General features: G+C 37.8%; 1 protein-coding gene across 1 annotated transcript; it reads right to left on the reverse strand.

The window, feature by feature from the left end:
- Positions 1–804: 804 nt before the first annotated feature.
- On the reverse strand, positions 805–20,913 carry LOC140942626 (AT-rich interactive domain-containing protein 4A-like). The gene is made up of 21 exons (XM_073391559.1): positions 20,770–20,913; positions 19,516–19,632; positions 19,324–19,389; positions 19,093–19,180; positions 18,895–18,974; positions 18,725–18,781; positions 15,541–15,584; positions 14,191–14,287; positions 14,030–14,083; positions 13,718–13,800; positions 12,801–12,895; positions 12,015–12,215; positions 11,251–11,345; positions 10,531–10,631; positions 9,566–10,031; positions 8,924–8,994; positions 8,218–8,600; positions 7,720–7,779; positions 4,965–5,789; positions 4,446–4,589; positions 805–3,736 (listed from the first exon to the last, which is right to left on the reverse strand). Exons 1-21 carry the CDS (start codon positions 20,770–20,772, stop codon positions 3,621–3,623), a joined length of 3,246 nt encoding a protein of 1,081 aa, XP_073247660.1. The 5' UTR covers positions 20,773–20,913; the 3' UTR covers positions 805–3,620.
- Between the last annotated feature and the right edge of the window lie 1,424 nt (positions 20,914–22,337).

Genomic DNA, 22,337 nt, shown 5'->3' on the forward strand with positions numbered 1-22,337 from the left:
TCGGTGCAGGCCGACTTTGACAGAAACCAGAAAACGTGCAAGGAAGTGTCTGGTACTAAGAGTAGGAAGACAGCCTAGATTGAAATTTAATGCTTTTCATGCACTTTAAGAAAGTAAAGTATCTTAAGCCAAGAGAGAATAACGGGACACAGAAGGAAACGCCCTTGGGATTTCACTGAAGTTATTGCGGGCGACAAGTGGAGCCCGCAGTCCTAATCTCCAGGTTGTTGTTACGCATGCGTCGCATGTTTGTAGCCAGCAGTCGTTTGGACTTCCACTAAGAATAATTGGAATGCACATAACGCACTACTTGGACCTTCTAACACTCGTAATCTGATCACGCGTGTTTTGACCACCTTTCATGTGAAACTTACGCAAAGCACAGCGCGAGATGGAGTAAAAGCCTTTTGACCTTCGATCGTTGTCGCCCGCACCCCGTAACCTTTGGTTATTACTAGTTTTTAGATCAATAAACGCTTGAAATTAATGGGAACTTGGTTTCCGGAGAGGTCCGTAAACCTTTATTCAATGTCCGTAAGGGAGAATAATGGAACATTATGCTATCTTGGTGTGTCGCCATTAAAATATTCTGCGCTGTTTGCTTTGAGGCAATCACACGTGGACTTGATGACGTTTCAAAAGATTGATTAAATGCGCCGACGCCCCAGGAATTAAAATTCCGTTTAATTATAACCTTCAAAAATAACTTAATTTCCCGCCTCTGTCCAATTATTCTCTCTTGCTTACGCTGATGACTTTTTTGGAAATCAATGGCCGGCAAAGCCTTACACATGGTCGAAATACTTGTTGAGCATAGAATTCTTTATTCACAATCCACGGGGAATAAATTAGATGAGGGTACTGTTAAAATACATCATAAAATAAAAAGGCTTAAAAATGTTGCACATTGACGTAGCAACCCACGCACTGCGGAATACCTTTACAACAATTCTACCAATTAATTTGCTTTACTGTTAACCGGTACATGTATGAATATGTAAGGAATACATTAAAACTTTCTTTTACACCGCTCAGATAGTTATTTACCAGAATAATTATCGTTGCTTTCACCGGCTGAATGAGCCCGTTTTCGTTGATATCTGTGTAGCATGTTTGTCCTGGATATTGCGCAAGTGATAACGAGAGACTGTAAGTCACGTGATATAACTAAATATAAGCGAACTAAAGACCTTTTTCTACCCAGGTATATTAAGACAAAATAGCAAAGGTCAGCATCCATTTTGTAAATATTTCTCAAATACGGCTTCCTATTCACAAACTAACTCTTTATCTAACTTACGACGATCTAAGACCAATGTTTAATAAAAAATATTCAGCTCATACACTGGCCTAAACAACTTCGGAGACGTTAAATAGATTGAAGACCTCTCGCACAGTTAAGAGAAGAATGAAAAAAAAAAAACAGAAAGAAAGAAAACAGAGAAGACCTTTTGATCAAAAAAATAATAAAGATAAAAATACTCTTGAACATATTTTAAGAGTCGACTTATCTGAAACATTTTGATCACCTTAAAAAAGCTTAAAATACTGTTTAATTTACCTTTTTATACCGTGGAGTATTTCAGTTTCTTTTGGATCAAGTAAATATAAAATAAGCAGCGCCAAAGGCCTTCATAAATAGACATCTATTTTGATAAACTGATTCTGGACTGAAATACAATCTGACTAAATGTATACAAACAAAATTATTCAATCATTTACAGTTTAAGTGACAGAGCATTGTCACTAACTATTGCACTCTACAACATAAAAGTTTTGTGGGAGTCATGTCACACAGCCGCGTAACCTAGGAGATCACACGACCACTTTTGGCTTCAAGGTTCAACCTGCCTGGGTTGGGAGTATTTAGAAACAGTGACAAGAATTATCACGATATAAAAATAACTGGCTTCAGCAAACAAAAGAGTTTTAAACTGAAACAGCGGAAGATAGTAATATGGATTGAATGAGGGCCGCAACCACATCAACAATATATTACAACACTTGCTGTCCAGTTTAAAAGTTAGGAAGACACAGAAAGAGATAAACCTTTTTCACCTCCAAAAGCTTTAGATGTGGTCGGGCAGGTATTCCTCTGAAAATAATAGCATCATAGTTGTCTACTCGTAGAAATTCACCAGAAGCCATCAGGCACCCTGAAGCATCCACTCACCACATAAATACTAGGTTGATTTGGCAACAAAACGGGAACGTCAGTTGACGACGGCGCGCGCAAATCAAACAACTGGCTTGACCAATGGCAGAGCGGCAAATTGAGCACCGGACGTCGTGTTTAGTCCTTTCCGCGCGTTTTGCTGTCGTCAACTGACGTTCCCGTCCTGTTGCTAAATCAGCCTAATAAGAAGGGGACTGGAGCTGAAATGCATCCCGCAATTATTTTTGGGAAGGTTACTGGGAACATGCTGGTCAGCTATTGGCCAATCTTTCAGTCGTTTCCCCCGTCCCGAGTAACAGTCCCAGTCCACCGTGACAGTTTCCTTAGTAAATAGGGAACTTAAGCAAAGATATTTTGAGCCACACACATCAACCAGAAGTGAGGCCATTTCCCTCTTAATACGCCTTGAAGCTACAAAATTTGTAGTCCTAAGTTTTTTTTACTCTTAATGAGACGGTTTGCGCAAAAAACCACTATCTAAGAATGCAAAAGCCTACTTCGGTTGCATGCGTCACTCAAAAATGCCTTTGCTTAGGACCCCGCAATAATCTACGGTAATTCCATGAATGCTCATTCTTGACCTTGAAATTAAAATTTGAAAAATAATTTCTAGTATCAAAAGGCCTCAGATTTTTTAGTACTAAATGGAGATAAGGGTTATCACCTTCCCGTGATTTTTAATTCACATGACAACACTGAGAGTTCACTGCTGACGAAGACTATGCGATAGAGTTGAAGGATACAATACTGATATATCTGAGACCTTTTGAGACTAGAATCTATATTTCAAACGGACTAATCTACTTTTGATGCTCAGGCTTCTACATACTACTCGAAACAGGTAGTGATGAGTTCACTTCATCTTTGGCTCCCTGGTGGTAACCAAGGCAACACTGTAGCAAGTCACACATGAATTTCCAGTAAATACAAGACTTGATTCTTTAACATTGCACATATTGTTCTCTTAGTATATAATTACAAGTACAGATAAAAACGTTATTGGTACAACAACCAATATTTCTTTGCATCAAATACTTTACAATAATTAATATTAAAGGCATCCACATTAAATAATAATAATTATTTTGCTTGAGTTAGGACCCACATATCTCTTAGCAATTTGGATGGAAAATGTACTTTCTTAACCGGCCATAAAACAGGGTAAAAATACCTTCCAGGATGCAGGTAACCTTCAAAGTCAAACTTGTAAAGTTTAAGCATGATGGAAGGTGTATTAATAGTTTTATTAGAAAAGATATATTATTTGATAAAATCTTCAAGAATACAATAAAAAGATTACTCATTCACAAGCAATAATTTTTCACCCTGTTAAGGCTCATTTAAAAGTAGTGTTTCAACTCCATCTGCATTACTAGCAACGTGTAAGATGTACCATGACTGTACTCACAATCAAGCTTTATACAGCAGCAAGAAAATATGCTTGTTATCTACACTCAACAGGTGGGACGCTGGGAGAAGGAACAGCATGTGACGATGGTGATGATGATGATGACTGTAGAGACTTGTGTACATCCTGACCTTCAATAGATTCTGTTGCTTCTGTTCATTTCAAATTTAAAAAAAAAACACAATAAAAACAACATATATAAGAAATTATCCTCCAAATTTGCCATGCCTTTGATGTTCCAAGTGCTGGTATATTTTTTGCTGAACATAGTATGCTTTTCTTTGATTACTTACTTCAATGTTTAATATTTTTATTGATTTGCTGTGTGTTTCCTATCACAGTGGCCAACATTCTCTCCAGGCATAGGCTGCTCAGTAAATCCTTAGAATTTCGGCCCCCCCTTTAAGGTTTTAAAGCAGTGGAGAAGTGGAGGTGAGTAAACTAAACTTTGATTTTCACACGATTTTCAAGGACAACCAGCTGGGAATGTTTTTTAACAGATTGTACAAAAATCCACATTTCCAGTCTAATCTAACAGGACTTTAATGCTTGAACTGTTAGCTCCACTAACTTCTCTACAATTTTCAGTTCCTTGTCTTAAATTGATAGTTAATTCTTGCTTAAAGCAAACAACCCTTTATGTAAATCATCTTTAACTTCTCTCAGCTATATACATGTAAAAAGGTTGAAGAAAATTCAAGGACTTTTTAAGGACTTTCACAGAACTTAAAGGACTTTTCAAAGAAAAATGGAATTCAAGGACTTTTCAAGGACTCCCCCTACAAAAGACTGTGCGAACCCTGCAGCAGAACCAGACATTATTTTAATCAAAAACAACAACAACAACAACAAAACTCCCACCTCTTTTCTTCTTAAGTCTCTTCCTCTTCCTGTCAATGCTAGCCACTTCAGCTTTTAGGTTACTATAAACTTTCCTCATTTCATTGATTTTATCTTGAAGTAATTTGATTCGTTCACAACCATCCTCTTTTGCTTTAATTTCCTCTGAAATGGGAGGAACAATAATGAAAACATTGACATATGAAAATAATATAAGGAGATCATTGGTAATAAAAGCTTTGAACAATGCTCTTTGAAGAAACTGAACTCAGCAATGATGATGATGATTACAATCACACACAATTCTGCAACAACACTGCAAAAAACTCTGAACAATACTCTCAGAATAAACTAGGATCCTTGGCCCCACATGTTTAAATTGTTTGCGACCAGTTGGCCCTCTACTGGTTGGAATTCTTAACCATGTTATGTTCCTTTAGAATGATTTGTTTCATTATCCCTGAAAGGCCCCATAAGAGAAGAGGATAGTAATTACGTATCTAAATTAATTTGAAAGAATTTTTATTTCTCTAGCCTCACCTAAATCCATGTCAAATGAAATTCTTGGACGCCGAGGGGACGGAAACACCCCCAAGGGCTGATTATACATAGGACTACCTGGAGCATCGCTACCAGTACTATCATTACCAGATGCGTGACGGTGCTTCTTTTTCTCTTTTCTCTTCTTATGTTTCCTATGATGGTGTTCAGCATTTTTCTTTTCCGTTTTGGAATCTTTTTCCTTTTTATCAAGTTCAGAGTTCTTAACATTTGAATCCATCGAGCTATTCTCAACTGGCGTATTAGCCTTTTCTTCGTGATAGCTACATTGTCCTGAACTTGATGCCAATGCATCATTAACAACAGTTGGTTTCATTTCCTCTGAAGAATTTGAAACGATTTCCACAGCAGTTGGGGTACCCTTCGTTTGTGGTGGTTGACTAGGAGTTGAAATTGAAGTACCATCGCTCATAATTTGTGCTACTTCTGTATCTTGCATGGTACTTTCATGTTCTAGTTTTATCTTCTTCGGTTCAGGGCATAATCCTTTGGTGTCTTCAGAATCTTTAACTACTGTCTCGGGAGATCTAAGACTCCTTACTAAACCATTAACAACTCTTTTATGCTTGTCTTTTCTTTTTCCACTGGAGTTATTAGAGCTCTGCTCAGATTTTAGCTCTGCATCAGGAACTTCACACAGTACTCCATTTTCACAAGGAGCAGGGCTGTTATGATTTTCCTCTATGTTACTGCTTGGCACTGAATTGTTCGTTTCTTCTGCTGTTTTCTTATCAGTTTCCTCAGGGACAGCTTCAGGAATTGGCTGAATATGGTTTACTAAGTCTACAGGTTTGTGTTGTTGCTCTGAAAGAAAAAAAGATTACTTTTAAGCCAACAATGTCTGGAGAAATGATTCTTATAATAATTACTGACATCTATATGTGAACTATAGGGAACTTAAAAAGTTACTTATTACACAATATTACCACATCAAGTAAGGGAGGGAAAAAGTTGCCAACACAACAAGAGTTGCAGCTAAAAGACATTGCTTTTTTGCTTTTTTTACCCACGAAGCACTTAAGAGTTCATATGAACTCGTTTAAACGTGTCCGTGCGTTCCAGATCGAATTGGAATTTGGATGTGTTGGTTTTTGAGGAGAGGGGAAAACCGGCATACCCGGAGAAAAACCTCTCGGAGCAAGGGAGAGAACCAACAACAAACTCAACCCACATATGGCGTTGACGCCGGGATTTGAACCCAAGCCACACTGGTGTGAGGCAAATGCTCTCACCACGGCCCCACTCTTGCTCCCCCACATGAAGAGGGTGGGTAAGTAGATTACAAGGTCTGCTAACTGTTGTCAGGTAAACAGTAGGGTTGACTGCATGCACGACCATGTTGTGAGTGGGAGAGAAAACACAGACCTTTTAATGACTAGTCAGAGCCTATAACCACTATAAGTGTTAAAAGAAGGAACTGATCAGATGCAGCCTTGTTAAATAAAGCAAAATGGGGTTCGATTCTCTATTTAAGAGCCTTAGTAACAGTTCAATCTAACCCTATACTATGGGCCTAACTGTGACACTCCATTTCAGCGAGCAGAGAAATGCATGTCTGATAGCCCACTGCTAGTGGATTTTGATATAAGGCTACTGAATTCTGTTCTTAAATTGCTCAACGGGCAACTGGTTTTTTGAAGAATTCAAACTACAGAAGAACTGTAATTAATCCTCCTCTCTAATTTTTTTTAGGCTGGTTGAAATGACTTTTGGGCCAGTACATGCTAGCTACAGCCAGCCCAAATGCAAGCTGTGAAACTGACTATCTTTGCACCCTGCATTTCAGGAGAAACAGACTGCACACTATCACTATACAACTATACTTGAGCAATGACAGTCTAATCAGAACTTGTGGAGCTTGTATGCTCTGCTTTTAAAGGAGCTGTGTCACAAAATTTTTATCAAAATTCAGGAAGGAACCGCCACCAAATTCAGTGAAACATAAAAAAAACGCTCAAACCATGAAAAGAAGGGATAAAAATAATAACACAGCAAATAAATATAAAAGAACACACACATGGACATACTTGAACAAGATTGAAACAGACTGCAGTTGGGTGTTTGGAAAACTTCTTGGCCTAATGGTTTTTTCGAAGTTCATTTTTGTTGTTAAGGTCAAGGCAGGTCAAGCGTACCCCTCAAGATTCTATTAATGAATTGATTATTTGAGAAATGAATCCGTTAGTTGTTCCGGTAACTAGTGTCAAATTCAAATCGGCATTCCTGCATGCGTAATGAGTAGTGAATATTTTACGAGAACTTCTCTGTATTTAGTCAGATTTAGTCTGTATTTAGTCAGATGGGTTAAATTTCATAGAAGACAATCGCCATTTACATCAAATTCAGGGAAACTGAGCTGGTAACAATTTCGTAACTGCCTCGCGTGTGAATTTACGGCTCGTTACGCATGCAAGAATGCAGAGATGAATCTGAAATCTACAACTACCAACAGGTTCAACTTTCGAATAATTAATTCATTAATGTAATCTTGGGGGGTATGCTTGACTTGGCTTGACTGTAAATAGTTATATTTGAAGTAATACCTGGGAGACATAATAATTTTTCTGACACAAAGCTGTGATCTTGTCATTCAGAAGTAATTCCTCAAGTTTCATAGGGAATAAGGATGCTTTATTGGCATTACTAACAAAATGAAATTGACAGCCATGACAAAGCTCCTTTAATTTATGCTCTGTGAATAGCATAGTGTCCATGGCATTAATTTTTATCTTACCAAGGGAAGAAGGTTCTGGGGTGGCTGATTTTTGCCGCCTTCTTGATAATGGACTTTTCACTGAAAACAGAAAAAAGGTACTGTTGAACAACAAAAAATGTTTATTAGCGCTCATATGCATTTATAACATATGTACATTATATTTTGGCAACTGTTACACGATGAAAAAGATACAATACAGCACCAACAGAGTTAACTTTTATATGGATTCAACAGAAGTTCAAAGAGGGGGAAATTTTTTACATAGTACAGTCAACTCCTAGTAACTCAAACTTCCTGCTCACTCGAAGCAATTTTAATTTCCTTTCAAATTGATTTCTACATAATTTTACCCTCTATAACTCAAACTCCTGATAACTCGAACTTTTTTCTATCTCCCTTGAGGGTTCGAATTATTGGGAATCGACTGTACACACAGGGTGTCCAGTAAATGCTCCTTTAAATTTTAACCACACACACAATTTTTTGTAGGAGAATCATAATTATTTCTCTCCATACCTTCATCCAGTCCATTTGACATCTCTGTCAAAGAGTTCCTTTCCGACCTTGTACGGGCAGTTCCTCTCCCAGAGCTTGTCTTAGATGACTTTCCAAGAGATGGAGACAATGAGCCGGACCTTGTTGAAGGTGAACAGGGTCTTTTTGATGAATTCTTGGTGATGTTTGATGCTGGTGACTGCTTGGTGTTAACTTCCTTGACTGGTGCCGGCGCCACTGCTGCTGCCTTAGATGACCGTCTGCCTGCAGGTTTAGCAGTGGGCCGTGTCATTGGCTTTGGAGTTGCCTTGGAATCTTGAACTTTGCCGACATTACCAGTTCTATTTCTGGTTTGCCTGGTTCCCCAGCCTGCAATCTTCTCAGGTTTTATCCATTCATCATACCTTCAAAGAAACACACGTCACAATATGAGATTTCGGGAAGGGTTTCATAATTGTATTGACAAGGGTTATGGTGATAAAAGGTTTTCTCCCTTGCAATTTTTTGAAGCCCCCATCCTTCAGCCACATTGGGAAAATTTTTAATAAATCTACCCCTAAAACCCATCAGAAAAAGATCCACCCCCCCCATCCACTAAAAAATTGCTATTGCCCATCCTCTACATAAACTAAGAACCCCCTCTATCAGCAACCAAGAATCCCCAGTCGTTTCTTCTTAATCCAATGAAATTCAAACCTGAAGAATTTTAATGTTTAATGTTTCACACCTGTTATTCCATCCTGCGTAATGAATACAGTACAGTGTCCCTTCATTGGCCTCTGAATCAATGTGGATAATCTAAAATAAAACACGTGCATGGTAAGAATGCACTCAGAAAACTTCCTAAAAGAGTGTAGATTAAAAGACTATACTGGTTTTAAACTTTCAGTGTTTAAAGTTAATATTAATTTTGTAAGTCAATGCTTGAGGACAGTCTGAACTTGACCTGAAATACTTGGGTACAAAAGGACTGCTGCAATCTGCGCAGTCTGCAATCTGCAATCTGCGCACAAAATCAAGCCAGCTCAAAGAAGTTTACTGTTTACTTTCACTGAACATAATGCAATAACAATTATTCAGTAGAATTGAACAGCAACAGATGGCTTTAAGAAACTAGTAGTAATTTACAGATTGAAGCTATAATTAGAGCTCAAGGGACTAAACTGTATTATCAGCAGTTCTAGGAAGTACTACATACAGTACCACTGAAAAGTAAGTTAACACACTCTTGCGAGATTCTTGCCGCACACTAAAAGGCTGCGCGATGGCCTAAAAATAGTACGTACATTTGTATCATGGCCAAAATTCTTGAGCGATTTCAAGAATCAATGGTAAAACTTTACCGTGACTTTACTGATGAATATCTTACCTTGGCATCATAAAGCCTGTGATTTCTTCCCCGTCCATACTTGACTTGAATCTTATCACCTATCTCAAAAGTATTCTCATCAACAGGAATATCAGATTTGCTATCTGACTGTGGTTCACTAACATCAGATGAGGACTCGGGGCTATTGACAACATCAACTGACACGTCTTCCTCTGGGCTCTTGGTCTGGGACTCACTAAGCATGCTGTTTTCAAGGTCCCGGCTTTGCTGTCGTTTCATCTCCTTGATCCGTGTACTCTGTTTTTTGACTATGACCTCTTCATGATCTTCGTCAATATCTAGGGAGGGCTCTAAACATTCCAAGTGTTTCTCATCACTGCTATCTGGAGGACTCTCTGGACTTTCAGGTTTGATATTTTTGTCATGGGAATTCCTTTCAATGACTTCCTCTTTAACTGAGGGCTTCAGGGTTTCTTTCTCATGAAGTTCAAACGGGTAAAGATATCTACAGAACAAAAAAAAAAGACATATGCAATACTGAGCACATTCCCACTGGCAATATACATGTATGAGGACATTCTGAGAAGTGATAATAGTCTTATTAAGGATATGTTTAAATTTGTTTGGATGTTTTGTGTTTCGTTGATCTGTAGTGGTGTAAAGTAATTTGTGGTTTTTGTACTCATTATTTAAGTGTGAAAAAATTAATAAAACAAATAATTAAATAAATAACACACTTAATTCACAGGTTTAAAGAAATTCCTATGAAATTAGTATCCTCTAGTGATTGTTGGACAGCGACTGTGGCTTTCACAAAGAACAACGGCAAGAGACAGAGATTTCAACAACACACATCCACGTGCCAAATAATACTCAGTAACCAAAAGGCAATATACGAAATCTTTTACTATGCATCAAGCCAAAAAGAAAAAAACAAAAAGAAGAAAAAATTGATAAAGATGGAAGAACAATGGCATGTATGACAAGTATACTATGCATCATACTTTTTATAAGCCATTTTAATATGATGTGATGCACTTGGTGGAACAACAGGAATGTCCATCTGCCGATAAATTTTTCTCCAGAGGGACTGCTCAGTTGAGACCTAGAATGTGATGAAAATAAACAAAACAAAATAAATACACTTGCTAAATAAAACTAACTTTTGCGAGCCAACGCAGATCCTCTTATCAAGCTCATTGTTTCAGATGATCTTTTTCACCCATGAGAAAAAAAAAAAGGCCCCTAGAACCTCGTGGTAAATTACTAGGTTCTCTAAGCTTCTATCCTTAGGGTTTCTGATATTTATGCCATGTAGCAATTTTGCATGACTGATCTCAAATCGCATGTGACCATATAAAAATCCTTAAGAAATCTCATGAATTAAAACCATTTAAAAATACACTGATGTGGAGAAAAAAAAACTTGAAAGCTAATTTTAGGCTATCTAGTATTGGGAAAATTCAGGACCTCTGAATTTTATAATGCTTTTGTGAAGGTAATGCTACTATAAAAAGTTTTATGTGGAATCTTCAAGACAAAATGAAATCATCTAGTTTGCCCCACAACAGAACTTTTCTGCCAGTCTTAACATAATCTCCCATTAGACAGCCTTCAAATTGCCCAAGTTAAATTTGACATTACGTCAGATTCACGTCCTTATTTTGCACCCTTTCAATCAATCAAGACATTAATTTTTTAGTTAACTGTTATTTGATAGCCACCTTTTCCATGCCACCGTGTTCCTGGACTATTTTATAAAGCCGGTGAAGATCTAAATCTTGATTTCCAAGCACTGGAGGTCTTGAAATAGGTGTTCCTAAAATAAAACCAAATAATAATGACAATGTCCAAAAAAATTACAATCATTAACTCTCACTTTAGCAGAATTTGGAGGGCAATAAGTAAACACATAAAGGAATTTGGAACAATTAATTGTTGAGGAGGGAACAAAACCAAAATACCAGGAAAAAACTTCTCAGGGATAAAAAGATAACCAACAAGAAACTCAACCTACATGAGGTGTTCACCCCATGACTTGAACCCAGACCACATGGTTAAAAGAAAAAGTTCTCAGCCATCCTACTCCCCTGATAGATCCCATAAGAGACCTTTAGATTTGAGGACAAGGATAACTACGAGGGCAAGATTGTATTCCTATTTTTGGGGACTTTTCAAAAAAGTAGACACTGCCGAAAGCTTCATTTTTATACCTTTTTTCACCAAAAAAGTTTACACGGTTATTTTTATTGAAAGAAGTTGAGCCCTTTGCCGATCTCAAAATGATTAAACTGTAGATAACTTGTTTCTGTCACTACCAAATATCCGCTAAAACCCCTTAGTAGAGTGAAAAGGCTATAGCATTTTCCCACCAAAATGATAGTTTGTATTGAGAAAATCTTTATCTAGAAGTCATCCTTGTCTGGGAATCTAAAGCCCTCTATGATCATAAACTTAATACCAGCCCTGCATTAGAAAGCATGCCTACCCTTTTCCTTCATGAACGTGTAGAGCTTTTCCTTAAAAGCTTTCTTCTCATCATCCTCATCCACACTGCTCTCATCTTCTGAAGACTGGAGTCTTTTGGAATCTTCTTCACTGTCTTCATTTACAATCACATCGGAAGCATTCTCTTCCCAGATTCCAGGTATCCTCCCTGTTCCTTGATATGTTACTGCTCTTTCAACAGCTAAAAAGGTTAAGTCAAAATCTTTTAGTTTTTACTTACATCAAAATCAATGATTGTGCGATTCACAAAGAACACATTAAGAGACTATCTTCTTGCCGTAAATCTATTTCTCTGTACTTTTCACCAATTTTGACAACCATCTTTACATTCTGGTGAAACTAAAATTTTATTGACTGCACAGAACAGAAAAGATTCACTCCTTTTTTTCTCTCTGTGCTTTGGTCTATACTCTATCCACTACCTGCTGTTAAGAAGAAAAATTAAAACACTTAATATGGGTGTCAATGTATTTAGCAGAAAAGTACTAGTTGGGGACACTACTTTTACATCTCCTACTGGAGATGGGATCACCATTTTTCATGGTCATCTGAGCCTGCTGTTTGCAACGCCAAGGCAGTACCTTCATTTTTCAGTTATGTTAAGACCCTGAGTATTGGTCCGGCCCCGGAAATCAAACCTGGGCCTCCCACTCTGCAGTCAATTGGCCTACTGACTGAACTAATTTGGCTGTAGCTGAAGTTCTTCAACTCCTCAATGTTTTCCATGTTCATGGAGTAGAGTTATGTGGAGTATTCCAAACCATACCTGCTTTTAACTTCCTGTTTTCTCCTTTCAGTACCGCATGTACTGGATCCTGATCCTTTGCAAAATCCTTTGTATCCTTAACATTTATGACATGACTGCAAAGCACAAGGAATCATTTGAACATTCATTTGTATTGTAAATTTCTGGACTTCTTACAAAATACAAGTCACTGGCAGTAGTATTAATAGAATCTATTCTTAGAATACTGCAGTTCACATTGCCGCACTTTTTTCCTAGTATGTGTACCATGAGAGGATTGTGAATTTTAAAATTGTGATTATGTAAAATCCTACAGGCAGTGCTTGTAGACTGCATGTACTGTAATTTTGTTTGTGCAGTGTTTGAGCTGCTGAACAACACAGAAAGCTACTTAGTTTTACTGCCAGGTTGAAACACAATGCCATATAATAATATTAGAGATGAGGGTAACAGCTGTTATCTTATTGAAACATAACATGACTCGCCAGTTCATGACCAGGTATTACTGTCAAACTCAGAAACCGTGAACATCTGAAAATTTTCAGGAATGTTGACTGTGTACTGGCCAATCACAATAAAGTTCAGGATATGCAAGCAAACCTCAAAAACCACAAAATAATTACCGTGGCTGTTGGTGGTTTAGTTATCTCGTGCCTTATTGGCTTATTTCTCACAACACAACAACATTCCATAAATATTTCTGGTATTCACGGTTTTGTGAGTTTCACATGAAAATATAGTCACCAGTCCTCAATTTTTAGTCGCAATGGCCACCAGTGAGTCGCAATTTTGAGGCCTAGAAAGCCTATAGCAACCTCGCTTACAGCTGATATTAACAAAATGCACTAGGCATAAAATGACTAGCCATAAAGCATGAGCAAAACTAAAGCTATTCAGGATATTCACTGTAACTGTATCATTGCTAATTAATTACTTACTATTTCCCATCTTTGAATGAGCGTACAAGACATTTATCTTTTGACTTGATCAAATCAACTTCATTCTTACTAGGATTGACCCCCTATGGAAACAAAAACAATGTTGACCAAATGACCAAAAAGTACATGCTCCATCACAAACATTCTTGTTGAAGTTTCAGTGCAATCATTCAATTTCACCTATATCGGTGCAATAACTCTAACAATTTGGATCAAAGGCTGATCATTACTGACAAGGGAAACTGAGACTTGTAATTAAAAGGTAAAAAGATCAAGAATTTTCAAAACAAGCCAATGAATAAAAAACATTACCAATGCAGGAAACCACATGTTTCTTCTTTTTGATCCACTTTCAACGACAACAACCTACATGAACATAACGAAGGAATAATATTATTAAATTAATAACAATGCCTTTGTAATTTTTGGATGAATTGCACTCAAATTCACTTAATAAGAAACATCGACTGTACCTTGCCAACAATGCTGTCATCAAACAAACACTTCTTCTTCGAAGGAGCTGGTGCAGTGCCACTTTGTTCATCTCGTTCTGTCTCAGAGTCATCCAGACTGAAAACCAACATAAAATACATAAGTTTATTATGTCTCCAAAAGACAGCAAAAACCTCAAGACAATTCTGTTATTGGGTGCAACCTCAAGGATGTAACAAACCAGCTGCTACTTCTGCTCCACTCTCTCTTGTCGTTGGCAACAGGCAGGTTTGTTGTTAGCAGTGTAACTCTGCACAAGAAGAGCAAGGAAGGGGGGGGGGAGTAGGTGGGGGGGGGGGGAGGGGACAAAACACCTTACTTTTTCTAAAGTAAATTCCATAAGAATAAAATTAAAAAAATGATAAACAATGATTCAGAGGTGGCACATCCATACTGTACTTTTTGTCTAATATTTCTATGAAATTGGAACTGGGGAATGTTGCTTTTTTGTGGACAGGGGACACTGCATAGCCTGCGAACAACAGACGTTTCTCCTCGCTCATCGCCGCTGAGGAACGTTTTGCAAGGAGGGATGTCTGCGACTCAGCGACAGAGATTCCATACTGATGACATAAATCAATGTTTACATAATAAATCCGGTAGTCATGGGGTTCCAAATGCAAATTTGTTCAATTTTACGTTTCTCCTGGTTGATTTTGGTAAAGTGTTGTGTTCATTCGCGAATGAGCTCCAGCAAAACTCAAACGCTTCTTCTAGGGAAGACTACATTCCACAAATATTGGCTGTTTTGTTGGAGATTATCCAGTTTACATTTGACCTTTGCGGACTTTTGTCTTTTATCTGTCATTCGTAAACAATAGCTAAAACAATGAAACTACTCTGTCAACCAATTAGAGCTTCTGACCGGATTCCGGACAGATTTTGCATCATCAGTATGGAATTTCTGTCACTGAGTCGCAAACGTTCCTCCTCGCGAAACGTCTCTCAGCTGCATCTCTCATGAGCGAGGAGAAACTTCTGCCATTCGCAGGCTAGACACTGGAGTGCCTGGTGAAAAACTTCCTGGTGCAAGGACAAGGACCAACAACAAACTAACGTGAGGCATCGCCTTGGGGATTCAAACCCATACCACATTAGTGGAAGGTGAGTACCCTCACCATTGCTCCACCCAGCCCTCTACTTTGTCAGAAGTCGTCCCAGGAAGTGTAAGACTAAAGGTGAAAAATACAGTTTCTCTACAACAAGGTTTCATGTTTACCTGGAGCATATCTAGACTGTAGGACAAGGGCAATCAAGGATGCTCAAGTCTACACTGACCCTGGAATCAATGAGCTTTAAAGAAGCAAGTGACAGCTAACTACAAATATTACCTTGTTGCCTGACTTAATCTTCGCTTTTTCCTTTTCTTTCCATCCTGAAAAATAAGCAGACAACACATTTGAATTGATGCTGATGCAGTTAAGCTGTCTTTTGATATTGGTAGCTAAGATGGCAATTAGTTTTTAACTTTTGGTGAGCACATTTTAACTCAACAGCTCCATCTATGCAATTGGGCAACAATTTTGTCCTGTACTTATCCTGAGAAAACAGCTGACATTTTGCAATGCCAACACTGGTTTCCCCACAAAATGATATCAGAGGAACAAGAGCAGAAAATTTCATACTAATGCCATGACACTATACCAAGATCTGTGTTGTGCTTTTGATTGGTTGACGCAAATTTATCTTGCGGCAAGACCAGTCAGAAGCACCACCTGGAACTGAGGAGTGACAAGTCATCAGTTTCGAATTTCTGCACTCATTCCTCAAACCTCAATTCACATGCAAACTTTTGGCTGTTTTCTCAGGCCATCCTGTATATAGGCCAAAAACGCCCAAGTAATCCAAATGGCCTTCTTGCCAAAAATCCTTTGGTAAACAGTCTGCCATACCATGTAGGGCAATTTTGTACCTAGCCTGTGTACAGACGTCCCCACTCCCTCAGGAAAAATCGGGAGAGGAGACGTCTGTGAATCGCCGTCGTTAATCGTGTTCCGGTATAAATTTACATAAATTATTTTTTTGTTCTTTCGCTGACAGTTGAAAAGGCACAGGTAGGTCGAAAAATGGCTCTGGCGTCTGTGCACAGGCTAGACGAAAATCTTCATGTTGAAGATGATTACAGTCAAGCCATTAATGTATTTATTATTCGAAATTAAGTTGAACTGTTGGTGGTTGTAGATTTCAGATTCATCTCTGTGTGCATTTTTGCATGCTTAATGAGCCGTAAATTCACACGCGATTTAGTTAGAAAATATCTACCAGCTCAGTTTCCCTGAATTCAAAGATTTTCAATCTGACCAAATGCAGAGAAGTTCTCTTAAAATATTCACTGCTCATTACGCATACAGGAATGCCGATTTAAATTTGACACCAGTTACGGCAATGACTAACGGATTCACTTTTTCAAATAATCAATTCATTAATAGAATCTTTTTGGGGTAAGCTTGACCCGCGGCCTTGGCTGTTAACGTTGGATTTTGTATGCCTTCTTTTTTATTTACAATACCGAACGGTACAGACAGATGCATCCACAACCGGTGCAGCAGACATCGGTGGTCTTACCTTCTCATGTCTTTTCGATAGAGCCGAAATACAAATACCGGTAAACAAATATGAATGTCCACAAAGGCTGACCTTTTCCCCGGGGAATCTATTCTGAGGTTCATTCACCAATCACAACACCGGAAATTATTTGCGTCATGGCATTAACATTACAACCAATCAGGGGCTGTCCCCAACATTCCGGGGAAACGGGAACAAGATTATCGTCGGCGATTCACAGACGTCTCCTCTCCCGATTTTTCCTGAGGGAGGGGGGGACGTCTGTACACAGGCTATTTTGTACCTCATGACACAATGGATGCAGGTACAAAATAGTTTACATGTACACTGAAAAGAGAGATCAGTGATTTTGTTACCTCTGCATCCTGCGTCCCTGACGCATAAAAATCCCCCAAAATGGAAAATAATTCATGGCATGAGTTCCGCAGGATGCAGAGATCGGTCGATTGATCTGAACCTGTGTATTTGTAGAGGCCCTGCCAGGGTAAATTCCAACAAGCCACATGGCCCAAAAAGTAGCGACAGCGCATAAAACGAAATCGCGACAAGAGACAACCTCCCTCGGCCAAATTGCGACAGTGACGGCAAAGCCGACGCGACAAGCATTTATAAACACCGACACCAGATGTTTTAAAATTCACACGGGCGACATGAGACCCTCCGGCAGGGCCTCTTTGTAGAAATATCTCATTCATGTAATTTCTGTGGCAGTTATTATGGCTGTTGTTTAATGATGCATATTTCATTTACCCTTTCTTGTGCTTTAAAATAGAACGACTATATTTTAATATATTTCAGTACACTGTAATACAGAGTTTTGGAGTCTGTCTGGTTACATAAAGGACCAAGTATTTTCAATTTCAGACTCTTTTTATTAGTGGGACTCATTGCTTCTGTACAGGGACTCATTATTTTTTACAAGATAAGTCCCAGGACGCACCATCACTATTTGTAGCAAAATCACTGAGAGATTTGTTAATCCAATCATGGGACAATCATGTAAGACAAGTTTAAGTGCGAAATAATATCATACAAACATTTCACTCAACAAGTCAACACATTTGAATACATCAATTTGTTGCAGTCAAAAAACTCTCAAATAAGAAACCCTTTGACCTTTGTCCTTTAACAATGATTTTCGGTACTCTTTTGCTAAAAATGACTTGGACACAAAAACAATACTCAAAGGTATGTTCAAAATAAGGAATTACTTTATACACATTATTTCAACATGCAGGCAAATTAAGTTTTCGTTTTTTCTCATAACAATTGGCCAGAAGTGTCTCATTTCAAGGTAAAAGATCTTTTGAATTCTGCAGATGTAACTGGGGCAAATGGGGCTAATTAAGATAAACAGAAAAGGAAAGTAATATTGTCATGATTTTGGAATGAGGTGTTCATTGAGTTCCAATAACAAGCCCGAAATTGACAATTTATATTGAAACAAACAAAGGGAATTCTCCCTGCTTTATCACCTGTCACTTCTAGCCCTTGCATGTCTCAACCTTTTTACAAATGTTGATGCCAAACAGTTACCTGGTATTATTTTGCGTTAGTTACTGTCGACTGGATAGCAAGGTGAATTATTGTTATTTGTCAGTCTTACAACCTTCCAATCAAGTCCAAAAGGTATACTAATAGGAAAACAGTCTTTTCCTTTGGATATTACCACTGTTTTTATGAGTATAGATTCAATACTTTAGGCTTCCAAACTCTTCTCTGAATAAATCTTTGTTACAAATTGCCAAGGGGAGAGCAAAATGTGGATATTTCAAGAAAATTGACTTTCTTATATAAGATGATGACAATGTAAAAGAATATAAAAATGTCTAATCTACAATGCAAAACAGTGAACAACAAGTGTTCAAATGATATGATCATGAATAAAAACATACTTAAGAACTGGGGTTTTTACAAGCAACAATAATTTTATTAGCAGTTCAAATATACCTGTACAACTGGAGTACCAAAATTTTCGGGATTTGTCAGAGGTAGATGATCTAGAGTCTAAAGAGTAAGGAAACAAAAACAAAGGCTTGTAACTCTTCTTTACACTCTCTGATCAGTGACCTAACAATGAAAGAAACAGATCGGAATAATGATTTTTTTCAATTACATACCTCACTTTCATTGAAATGCCTTTCCCCCTTCAGACACAAAGAAGTTCTCCTCAATGTTCTTTCATCACCATCGTCAAAAACTTGAAAAAGAAAAGTAAACAAAAATGAAATTGGAAACTTATTATGGTTCAGCTGTGTGGTGGAAGTTTCTTTTCCTAAGCTAAACCACAGATAAGAAGAAAAATCATTGATGTTTACCAACGGTGTAAACACTAGCATCGGTGAGTTTAGTGATGACTCCTTCCATCACTCCTTCAGGAGTTTTGGCCTCAACAACCGCTCCAACCTTTGAAAAAACGAGAAATAGCCTCAGAAAATAATTCTGAAGTGCTCAAAGACAAGTGTATCATAACAACACGAGGGCAAGCGAAGTAAGACATTGTCGAGAGGAACATTCATTGAAACCCATACAATAAAAAGAAAATTCACCTTCAAAGAGCCCTTTACACAATCATCATTGACTGTGAGAGACGCATTTGTTTTAGAAAGCGTTATCTGCAAAAGGAAAAATAAATATATTCAGAGAGTTAAAAAGCACAGGAAACACAACCCACACGGATACACGAGTATCAAACTCGTGCCCGGTAAGCCAACACAATGTTCACTTCACTGTAAGCCTACCTTGCATTTGACAAGCTTCTTCACGACTTTCACGCTGGCTTCGCAGAAAGCTCCGCGATATTTGGCACTAACATCAGTCCCCACGGTTAAGAATGGAGGCTCCTCCGAAGACTGTGCCTGGTGAAAGACGAAAGAACGAAAAGGAACGAGTTGGAGCAATCTAAAATGACGTGAGCAAGGAGTTGCTTTGAATTATAGATGATCTTATCCCAAGTTTCCTTAGATCGAATGTCGACTTGTCATAGAACCAGCGGTTACCAAATGTGCTGCTTTAATCAACGGCCAGGACAGAAGAATAAAGCAGCTTTGCAAAGATTTACCACGAAGAGAGAACCGTTTTCACATTTCAGTGCAAGCATGGCTCTTCTGCCACGACTGTTGATTTGATGAAAACGTCGTGCAACGTATTATTGAGAGAAGTTTCCTCGTTCAAAAAAGAAACAGCATTTCAAGGAATGTAAACTCTATATAACACTTAAATTCTCCTTTACAACTTAACAGGATAGAGGTCTTTGCATCCTCATCAATGAAAAAACTGCTTTATACAGGGAGGCATGCACGAAAACTTCGAATGGACATTCGTAAACAAAACGAGCGGACACTCTATCGAGTTGACAGAGCACGTCTATTTCAGAGCAATCGTTCAATCTTTCGGTCTAAATTCTCGTTAAAAAGCAACTGGATAATCTTATCTTCAAAAATAACCTAGTTGTATTTAAAGTAAGCTTCATTCTCATCAAAAATTACATTGACAAACATTACAATTAGGGATTTGAACAGAATGAAGGGCATATCTAGTCCAGTCAGTAACTTACAGTTGGACGTTTATCCAGCTTTATAGCCTTTTACAGATAGGATACAGTGATCTCCAAAGAACAAAAAGCTTCAGGAACATTTGTAAGATATTGTGAAGTGAATGAACATAAAAATTATAATGTTTTCTCGATAAGAACATTCACTACTACTGCATGTACAAGTTATTCCATGCCTCAAACAAGTGTATCACTTGGAATCTCCCGAAAATTCTTTAACGTGCTGTTCTGCTCAGTTTATAAGTCAAGGGAAGCTTCATCCTCCTCTAAGGAACAGTTTTAGATAGCTTTTTGTTGCAGTAATTCTTGGAACACATTCATTTACTCCAAAATTACGGTAAATGATGAAATACTGGAAGCGAGGAACATACATCGCGAAGAAAAAAACCCACAACGAGAACGTAAACATTACTTAAATGTATCACATTTCTTTTGAACTTACCATCAGAAATCTCGATCCACGGCCCTCAGACCCCAGTCAGCTTTGTTTAACAATCAGAACCCACGATCTCCAGAAAAATCCCAAAGAAAACTTCAAACTGAAGAGAAACTCTCGATGGCCGACAACAAGGACGCTCGACTTACCCTCCTCACCAGGGCCATGGGGGGTCTTTATTGCTGATTGGTTCTCAGCTGTTGAGCCCCCTCCACTAGGCCCTAAGTAAATGTTTAGCCAACACCATATAAGGAAAATTGGAGGTGAAAATTGACATGTTTCTTTGTGCGATTTCACTTCCTGTATCACAATAACATCCGCTTGCGAAAGATTCGCGGGAAAATTAATTCTTTGAAACAGAAAATCTATAAAACAAGTTGATTTTGACGTTTTTCTCGTGGTTTGCTTATAATTTTCCAGTAGAATAATCGAATCAAGTACAATTTATAGTTTTCTTATCTAGATTCTTCTTTTTTACAAATTGGTTTTATGTTTCATTAATTCAGAAAAATAAAATAATAACCCTCTACAAGGGCTTTGGAGAAACAATTTGCTCCTTCTTCTAACCTCGCAGGAAATGAAATACAGTTTTAAAGAAAAAAAATGGTGGCATTTAATCTCTCTCTCTTTTTCTTTTTACTATTTTTATCTACTTACCTCGTGGTTTAGCCTTCATGTATCACTGATTGTTTTGAGCCGGCATGTTTATCACCTTCATTATCCCAAAAATTATGAGTTGAGGAGCCATCAATCTCCATTATTTTTATGATTTATCATTGTTTGGATTGAACAACAGCAGCTTTACAGCCTCTCTTAAAAACATAATTGCCGCCCCTCAGTTTTACAGGGACTAAAGAGACTTCGAGGTAAGTGAACTTTAAATGCACCTAAAACCATACAAATGACCCTTTCACACTGTACAAAAAACAAAAACAACAGAAAATAGAACACCATAGAACACTCTGGACCACTACAGAAAACCTGGCAAGACCAACAGAAACCTTAGCTGTTAGACTATCTCTGTGCAATATTAGATGGTCATTCTTTTCAGTTTTATTAATTTGTTGTATGTTTAAGGCTTCTGGCATACCAGGTTTCAATACATGTTAGTTGCATTTACTGAAAGTATGAACAGAGCTTCTCTGCAAAGTCAACATAACTATCACTCTATTTACTTCTGTCTTACTTTTCTCCAGAGAAACATCTTACATTATATCCAGAATTAACATTAATTTGTTGTATCCCCAACTAACGAGGACAAAAAAAGTTGAGTCAATACTTATACCAATAACAGTTGGATCTTTTAAAAACCTCATTCCATTTGTAGTTTCTCTAACTGTTGTATGTCCAACAATAATGAAGAGCTTGATGTCCACTGCAAAGAACATATTCAATATTTACCTTATGCCAATTGTCAATAATTATCATATTGGCACATGAGGTAAATATTGAATAATATTCTTTGCAGTGGACACCAAGCTCTTTGTTATTGTTGGACATTAGTAACAACAGTTCAAGAACCTACAAATGGAATGAGATTTTTAAAAGATCCAACTGTTCATTTTGAAGTCTAT

This window comes from Porites lutea, chromosome 7, assembly GCF_958299795.1.
Source record: "Porites lutea chromosome 7, jaPorLute2.1, whole genome shotgun sequence".
In the NCBI taxonomy this organism is placed as follows: Eukaryota; Metazoa; Cnidaria; class Anthozoa; order Scleractinia; family Poritidae; genus Porites; species Porites lutea.

Excerpts from the sequence above, each read along its gene's own strand:
- LOC140942626 (XM_073391559.1), bottom strand. Across the intron at positions 8,601-8,923 it reads TACGCAGGATGGAATAACAG|GTATGATGAATGGATAAAAC; the intron begins GTGTGAAACATT and ends GTTTCTTTGAAG. Across the intron at positions 5,790-7,719 it reads CCCAGAACCTTCTTCCCTTG|AGCAACAACACAAACCTGTA; the intron begins GTAAGATAAAAA and ends TTTTTCTTTCAG.